The 8,972-nt window shown below is 41.9% G+C and overlaps 1 protein-coding gene across 1 annotated transcript; it reads left to right on the top strand.

Annotated features, from left to right (window-relative positions):
• The first annotated feature begins 462 nt into the window (after nt 1-462).
• asb14b (ankyrin repeat and SOCS box containing 14b) lies at nt 463-8,145 on the top strand. The gene is made up of 10 exons (XM_086030984.1): nt 463-538; nt 1,696-1,894; nt 1,971-2,023; nt 3,782-3,913; nt 4,001-4,159; nt 4,237-4,482; nt 5,383-5,551; nt 5,639-6,173; nt 7,638-7,791; nt 7,878-8,145. Exons 2-10 carry the CDS (start codon nt 1,770-1,772, stop codon nt 8,066-8,068), a joined length of 1,764 nt encoding a protein of 587 aa, XP_085887110.1. The 5' UTR covers nt 463-538; nt 1,696-1,769; the 3' UTR covers nt 8,069-8,145.
• Nucleotides 8,146-8,972: the final 827 nt, after the last annotated feature.

The following is an 8,972-nucleotide window of genomic DNA, read 5'->3' as shown; positions in this document are numbered from 1 at the left end:
ATATGTTTGGGTTGACTTCCGCTTTAAATGGATCTAGAAGCTTTGCTTTAGACTTGGCAGCCATTTAAATATGATTTGACAACTTATGGTAACGATCCTAGAACATCCCCTGGTCTGTGACCAATGAGCTGACAGCACATTCATACACGAGTATGACGATACAGAATCCACATATGTTATTGGTCAAGGTACTGTTGCTTTGCCAAAGTAAATAGCGGAAAGCAACAAGCTGCATGAATGACTGTGACACACTGGCGAGTAGCAATACGATTAGCAGCAGCCGTACTCTTCCGGGTAAAAAAAAAAAAAAACAGAAATGGTTGCAAAAATACACAGAGGACTGGAAAGCAGAAAACGCATAGGTCAAGTGTGAAAAAATAATCAAGCGCATTGCACTGTCTGCAGGCGCAACATTTCCATAGCGGACTTCCATGGGGGACTGACTGACCTCCAGCAAAGTGCTTTCAGTAGTGGACACAGACGGAATACAAGGCACAACAAAACTAGGGGAATCCTAGACAAATTTAGGGTCCACCAGGTAATGCCAGAGATAGATATGGTATGTAAAGAATTATTGTTTTTAACCCTCTGATCAAGGTTTGCGCAATGAATGTCAGCATTATATGGACAAACATAATTTTTGGGTGCAATAAATACTACAATTGTTTGATAAGTACGTTTAGTAGATAATGCACAAAAGTTTACAATACAAGTAATAATAGATAAATAATACACACAGCCTTAAATTTATTTCAAGTTCAAACATATGCATAATTTTTACTGTACAGGCAGTTGATATGCTACTTTATAAATATATACAGTAAAAACTTTTTTCCATTCTTTTTCTCTTTTATGAAGATTAAGTGGACAAATGTGCGAAACAAATGCTCTGCTGAACTGATTAATGGTGAGCTCATTGTGAGCCTCCACTATGACATGTCTTGCTCAAACTGTTACTCTGCAGTAGTCAAAGACAAACTGCTCCTTGCTGCAGCAAGATCTCAGAAGAAAAATAAATGGGAAAAAATAGGCTGTCTCCACATAATGTGGCATTGGGCTGTTCATAAGTTATGAATGTTCTGCTTATTTACTGTATTATATTAATTTATACAGTTTTAAGTTAAGCAGAAAAAAGGTTTGTGTTTGAGAGATATTTATTTTGATAAGTTAATTTTGTTGGTTTGTATCAAAGTACATTTCGGGATAATAACATTTTCATGTGTTCCTCCATCCATCCATTATCCAAACCGCTTATCCTCACAAGGGTCGTGGGTGTGCTGCAGCCTAAGCGAGCTGTCTTCGGGCAGTAGGCAGGGTACACCCTGACCTGCTTGCCAGCCAATCGCAGAGCACACACGAATAAACAACCATTCACACTCCCAATCATACCGAGGGACAATTTAGAGCATTCAATCAATCTACCATGCATGCTTTTGGAATGTGGGAGGGAACCGCAGTACAGTACACATAGAAAACCCACGCAGGCATGGGGAGAACATAAACTCCACACGAAGGCCAGGGCCGGATTCAAACCCACAACCTCTGCCTTGTGAGGTGGACGTGCCAACCAGTTTTCCACTGGGCCGCCAAATCGGGTTTAAATAGTTAAAAAAAATGTCACCCACAAAAAAAAAAGGTTGAAGGCAGTCGGGTGGGCCGTCTCTACCAATGAGGTGTCCCTTTTTTATTTTACAGGGGGTTGTCAACCCTAGTGTGTATCTGAACGTTGTGTCTTACCAATTAAACACTGACTCTTCCTGGACAAAGAGATGAACACAGAAGCAAAAGATGACATTTTTCAACCTGAAGATGACTCTGATGAAGATGAAACAATCCAATCTATAATCGAGAAAAGTCTAATTGAATACAGAAAGCTCAAGGGACTGAATCCAAGGTGACTGTTAACACAACATTAACTTCACTGTGTACCATCTATTATTTTACTTGCCTCACTACTTGTCTTGCTGTAGTCATCTGACAGCTACCAAAGACCCTGATGATGTATTCAAAGCGATTGCAGAGGGTAAGATGCTGTTAACTCTTGCACATTTCATCACATTTTTTTTCCAGAATATGTTCTATGCAGGCCCACTAGTCTAAACACGACATTCTGATCAATATTGCGTTTAAGGAATATGAGAAATCCACCTGTTTTTAGCTAGCTCAGGGGGCGGCCATTTTGCCACTTCTGTCAACTGAAGATGACATCGAAGTTGATCAGATCTCAGTTAATGATCAATCATGGCTCAGTTTCAGAAAACAGTTGAGCCGTGATTGGTCGTTATCTGAGCCCTGAGCAACTTCGATGTCATTTTCAGTCAACAGAATGGTTGAAGGTGGGTGCATTTTGCTGCTTAATTTATATTCCACAAACACAATATTAATCCGAATGCAGTACAGTATTTCAACTAGTGTGTACTAGGGCCCGCATAGAACATATTCAGGAAAAAAATATGTTTAAGTTGACTTCCCCAATAAAAAAATGTGTTTATTAAAGGGAAGTCAACCCCAACATTTTCTTGACAGGAATATGTTCCCATTGTGTTTATTAAATATGAGTTAAGCAGTTTAGTAAAATCCACCCCTTTCTGTCCATCTCGGGGGGGACGAGGGTGCATTTTGCCACTTGCTGTCGACTGAAAATGACATTCACAGTTGCTCAGGGCTCAGATAATGATCAATCATAACTCAGCTTCAGAAAACAGGTGAGCTGTGATTGGTCGAGCCCTGAGCAACTGTGATGTCATTTTCAGTTGACAGAAAGTGGCAAATTGCCCCCCAACACCAAACCTCTGTTTTGGATTAGATCTCTTCTGTGTAGAGTTATGGTATGTGACGTTAAATTAGTTCATTTAAAAAATGTGGCTGCACCCCGAGCCGTCTGCGAGCATGCTTATGTTGACCGTCTTCTGGTTCATGATGTAACATGGCGTGGTCTAAAAATAGCACTTTAGAACCAAAAACATGCCTAATTTAGAATACACGAATCAAGCAGTAAACTTACCTGCATCAGATGAAACAGTAATCATCAATGTCAGGTTAAAGACCAGGCCTGGCCAACCCACGGCTCGTGAGCCGGGGCTGGCCAACCCGTGGCCTCTTCAGCCAGTGCAGCTCCTGAAGCACTTTTGGAAAATGAGCTTAGCTGGGCGCAGCATGCTGTCAATCAGATTTATTGTGATTTTGGTAAGGGGTGGGGCGCACAGAATGGTGTGGTAAAAGTTACTTGCTATCGTCCTTGTCTTGTTGAAATAATGAGTTGTTTTTCTTAAAATATAATTTTACTCGCCAGTGTGATATTTCATGTTACGCGGCCAATCGGGTGCCATGTCATGTCATCTTCCAAACCGCTTATCCTATACAGGGTCGCGGGGAGTTGCTGGAGCCTATCCCAGCCGTCAATGGGCGAAGGCAGACTACACCCCGAACTGGTCGCCAGCCAGTCGCAGGGCACACATAGACACTGTCACTGAGCGGGAATCGATCCCACGCTGCCCGCACACAACTCAGGCGTGTGTACCACTACACTATCAGCGGACACCAATCGGGTGCCTGTATTGTGAATATAGGCACCCAAACAGCACCTATTTGATACCTTATTATAGATGTATTTCAAACGTTTAGGATATACTGTTAGTTCCGTAAATATTTTGCACTTGAGTTTGATAGATTTTCCCTGTACACTTGACGTAATAATCAAACTTGTGTGTCAAACAAGATGAGGATGCTTTGTATGCTCTTTCTTCATCCATGCCTACATGTAATTAATGTCTTCATACAGGTGATGAGGGTGCAATTAAACGGCTAACGGAACAACCAGAGACTCTGTCCAGAGTTAATGAGCATGGATGGATTCCTCTGCATGCAGCTGCAGTGCAGGAGAGTAAACGCATACTCGAGATCATCTTTTCTGGTATAGTCGTTTTGGCTTTTACTCATGTATAACTAATGTTTGACAACACAGTTGCTGTGCTGATGTCAACTGTTGTTTGGGTTCCAGTTTCACCCTTTGGCGCTGCTCAGTGTCGCACATTCAAGGGGGAGACACCATTGTTTTTAGCTGTACTTTATGGCCGTAGACACAACACCATATTCCTTTTACAGAATGGCTGCAACCCCAATCTACAGGATGATGAGCAAGATTCCCCATTAATGGCAGGTAGTTCCCTCATGTTTGTCTATATTACATGTGTATTTCCCCACATTTTGATTTATCTGTTGCTCTTTATTTCTCAGCTATTCTGAATGACCAGTACGACCTGGCAACACTATTGCTTTACTACGATGCTCAAGTGGATCAGCTAGGCCCGCTAAGCAGGACGGCGCTGCATGAGGCTGCCTTCCTTGGCCTGGAGAACTTTGTCTATCTGCTCCTTGAGTCTGGTGCCAACCCAAATGCGTGTGACATAAAAAAGAAAACACCACTTGCTCTGGCTGCACAAAATGGGCATCTCAATGTGGTGGAGCACTTGTTACTGAAAGGTACAAGATTAGCTGAAGTGACCAGAATTGGATATTAGCAGATTTTAAATATATTTAATGCCTATTTTTTCAGTGGCTATTTAACGTTTTGGATTACAGGAAGTCCTCAATTTACGAACAACTTCCGTTCCTACACTGGCGATGTAACCTGATTTTCCACGTATGTTGGATTTCACCGTTAAAGTCAAAATTTACATCAAAATGCTTGTTATGAAAAAATGAGAATACATAATAAATACAATAAAAACATAAGATGATATACTGCTAATTACTGCTGAGCGGTGGATGGAGAAGAAGGAAAGGAGGGTGAAAAAGGCAACAATACTGCCGGTACGCAAACAGACACGATCGAGACACTCAACTGCAAGGAATACTGGTCTTTGTAGTACAGGAAGTACTTGTATGCGGAAGTGCGGTGTTTGGCGCACAACCACCGTAAATACACAAGCAGAGGTAAACATGCTCAGAGATGCAGCACAAAAGCGCACTTTTGGAGTGAGGAGGAAACCGGATGCTTCATTCCTGTGGTGAGTGACATGAATATCAAGTGTTTAAATGACAGTTGAAAGTAAAACGCGGAAATTACGTCCATATGAGTCACGTCGCTGTGTGTCGCCGTCACAGTGGGTTAATCAAATTACCGTAGCAACTCTGTCTGCTCATTCATGTAAACGGGTTATTCTGAATTTTCAAAATTGGAATTTTGACCTCAACCCGAATATTGACTACATGTAAACGTAGTCACTATGGTGCTGCGGACAAGAGAAGAGGAAGAGGCACGGGCGTCGTAAAGTTGAAACGTCGTAGGTCGCGTACGTCGTAATTCGAGGACTGCCTGTATTCATTTCCACACTGATCATATGTTTTGTACAACTGTAATGCAAATGATTTGTTTTGCAGGAGCAAATGTTGAGTGTGAATCGGAGTACGGCAGTATCTTGTTTGATGCAGCAGCGTCAGGAAACCCTGATGTAATATCCATACTGTTGGACTACGGAGCAGATGCTAACTTGCCTTTATACAGTGGCCACCTGCCAATTCACCGTGTGGCATACCATGGTCACATACTGTGAGAAATTACCACAATGAAACACTGTGCTGTTCCCTTTTTAGTTGAACCCACTGCTTTGTTCTTACCTCACCTGTTCTTTGACAGGGCATTGCAGCGCCTCATCCCAGTGACTAAACTGTGTGCAATTAAGGAGAGCGGGATGAGTCCTCTTCACTCTGCAGCAGCTGGAGGGCATGCACATTGCTTGGAGTTGTTGCTCAAAGCTGACTTTGACCCAAACCAAATGCTACACCCTAGGGTGCGCCGCAACTATGATGATGAACGCAAGTCTGCCCTTTTTTTTGCTGTATCCAACAATGATCTTCAGTGTACTCGCCTGCTGCTCGAGGCGGGGGCAATGGTGAACCAGGATCCTATCAGTTGTTTACAAGTGGCAATGCGACAGGGCAACTATGAGCTCATCAATACCTTGCTGAGGTTTGGTGCAAATGTGAACTACTACTCACGTGTCAACACCACCCACTTTCCCTCAGCCCTGCAGTATGCATTAAAAGATGAAGTCATGCTGAGAATGATTCTGAACCACGGCTATGATGTCAAGCGCTGCTTTGACTGTCCCTATGGTGACAGTTACCATGACTTGGCTCCCTGGACAACATCAGTCATTAAGGATATGGTGGTGAGAAGGGTCAAAAATAGTGGAAAGCAGCGGTCCCCAACCACTGGGCAGCAGACCAGTACCGGTCCATTTATTAGAATTAGAAACACATATGATGTATGATCAATCTGAGGCAATGTTGAGGCATCTTCCTTCCAATGTGACAACGTTTGAATAACAGAGTGCCCTCTGTTATTATTTGCTGACATGAGCAACAGAGAAGCTCCGCCCACCAGCAATTTCAAATGTTTGACTATGGAGACATTAAAAAAGGTGAACAGAGGACAGCAAAAACAGGAACATAACAGGGCTGCATCGAGAGACTGAGCAAAATAAATATTTTGTTGAGTTTCAGGTTGGAAATCGGGTCATGCCTGTGGCTCTTAACGAATGTCAAACCACTTGTCTCAGTCACCTGATATGATACATAAGAAAATTAAGCCCAGAAACTAGCAAAAATTAGTCAAAGAACATATGTCTTTGAAGGTCTTATTTTCCCTTACATATCTGTATATAATCTTATTATTGCCGAATGGCTGCTGTCACATAAACGTAAATCAATGATGTACGGCATACACGTTTGAAAAGGTGTTTCCGCCTGTACAAATTATGCCGAAAATATAGAAGATTTGCTCGCCGCCACGCCAAGTAAAATCCACTTTATGAAGTAGATTATAGCGATGGTGAAGCCTCGTACTTCCTAGCATGCTTTGGTTGAACGTGGAGGGTAGGACCTTTCGGTACACCGCGTCGTGCACCTCAACCTGGTGCTGACACTGAGAGCTATATCTTCCCCCACCAAATCGAGTAAGTTTGGCAAATTGTGAGCAATTCTTCAAAAAGAGGCTTCAAGTTTTTTATTGCCACTTATATCTGAAGTTTATTGTGAAATGAAGCATAAAACTAGTAGAATGTTTAAAATAACCACATAGTTTAGCTTTTGGTCTGTTAGCTTGCTGCTAATGCTAACAAATAATTGAAATCTCCATTGACATACATTCTTTATCTCTGCAAAGAAGGACTAATACTAGTGCCATATTAAGCAACTGAGACCCAGAAGCTGAGCCTTCCATGCACCAGAAAGAGGAGCCAGTGTCCATTCAATTGATGGACTATAATAAATCTGTTTAATTCTTTTTAATTATACTTATTTACATCATTACTGTGTGTTTTTATAAAGTACAATATTATAGAGAGCTATTTTTCTCAATTTAAAAAACAAAAAATGTTTTTTGAGGAAAGTGGGCCTGGAACAGATTAATGGCATTTCCATTCATTTCAACAGGTAACGATGATTTGAGATACAAGTATTTTGCGTTAAGAACCTGGTCACAGAACAAATTAAACTTGATCTCAAGGCACCACTGAATTACTTTACACGAAACTGGTCTATAGTACAAAAAAGGTTGGGGACCGCAGATGTAGAGGAAACACATTCTCAGGATGTCTCTGTGCTAGCGACTTGATATCTTCCCCCCCCTGTAGTTCTGTGAGGTGATAACAGTGTCCTGGCTCAAGCACTTATCTGCTCAGGTGGTGCGAATCATGCTCGACTACACCAACCATGTCTCCTTCTGCGACAAACTGAGGGAAGCCTTACAGGAGCAGAAGCAATGGGCGCAGATCTGCCACATCCAAAGTTTGCACTTTCTTGTTACCTCCTCAGTCATTTTATGTGTTGTTGAGTTCAGACGAACTTCCTGATGTGATTTGGTTGTTTCCCAGGAAATGCGCGAAGCTTAAAGCACCTATGCCGGCTGCAGATTCGAGAGCACCTTGATCGACTACGTTTGAAAGCATCTGTTTTCATCAGCTACCTCCCGCTTCCGCCCAGACTGAAAGAGTACCTACGTTACAAAGAGTTTGATGTGTACAACAGGGGCAGTATAGAGACAGTGTGTTCAGTCATGTCATAAATGTTTCAGTTACAATTTATTGTACCAAGTTGCATGGCATTGTCATTTCCCATATGATTAAAAGTGTATTTAATGGACATGACCCGTCCATCTATCCATCTTCCATACCTGTGGTTCTCGAAATGTTACCACTAAGTACCACCTAAAAACATACTTGGCTCTCCAAGTATCATAATGTGTATAACCAATTTAATCACCAGTCTAGAATTCACTCTTACTCTGCCCCGAATAAGAAAATGGTTGCATCCTACCATCCTACCAATTAAGGAAAAAGGTCGAATACATTTTACCTAGGCTGACCACAGACAGTTGAGTAAGCTGTAATTTATTTATGGTCAAATGGTCTGTCAAAGTGTGGCAACTTATGTGAAATGTAGTTTGCAGTACTTTTAGGTATTTGGTTTTTAATGAGGTGCTTCACTGAAGGTGAGGTACCCACTGAATAATGTGTCATAATAAAAGGACCAAAGCATAAAAGAGGAACAACCAGTCAAAACAGTAACGCCAACCCCCCTCCACTCTTGTTTTCTGCCCGTTTATCTCAGAAAAAAAACATGCAGAGTAAACACTACTGCTATGGAACTTGCAGTAACGACTCCGGACACTACGACTGTCCACATGGACATAAGGATGTATTCTTTATTTGATTCCCGTTGGTTGATGGAAGCGCATTTAAAATGATAGACTGATAGGCGATTACTATTTGCTCAGGCTTGACAAAAAGGTAAAATGCCCACCTCTGCTGAGAGGTCTGTTGGTTCTTGACCCGGTTACTGATGATTACTCTGACTTATGAAAATCCACTTCCGTCAGTGCTTAGTCCGTCAATTTTTAAAAGTGTCCTGTCAGTCATCAATCATCAGAAAAATGGGGGTCCTTCAGTGACCGATTGCCCACCTCTGAA

Source organism: Filicampus tigris, chromosome 1 (assembly GCF_054856515.1).
Source record: "Filicampus tigris isolate MCC_2025a chromosome 1, RoL_Ftig_1.0, whole genome shotgun sequence".
Lineage (NCBI taxonomy): Eukaryota > Metazoa > Chordata > Actinopteri > Syngnathiformes > Syngnathidae > Filicampus > Filicampus tigris.
This window is presented reverse-complemented; position numbering and strand designations above follow the sequence as displayed.

Bases quoted from the DNA above. Each gene is read 5' to 3' on its own strand.
- asb14b (XM_086030984.1), top strand. From the start codon at position 1,770: ATGAACACAGAAGCAAAAGATGACATTTTTCAACCTGAAGATGACTCT. The intron at 2,024-3,781 runs GTAAGATGCTGT...GTCTTCATACAG, and splicing joins ATTCAAAGCGATTGCAGAGG to GTGATGAGGGTGCAATTAAA. The intron at 4,160-4,236 runs GTAGTTCCCTCA...TTTATTTCTCAG, and splicing joins AGATTCCCCATTAATGGCAG to CTATTCTGAATGACCAGTAC.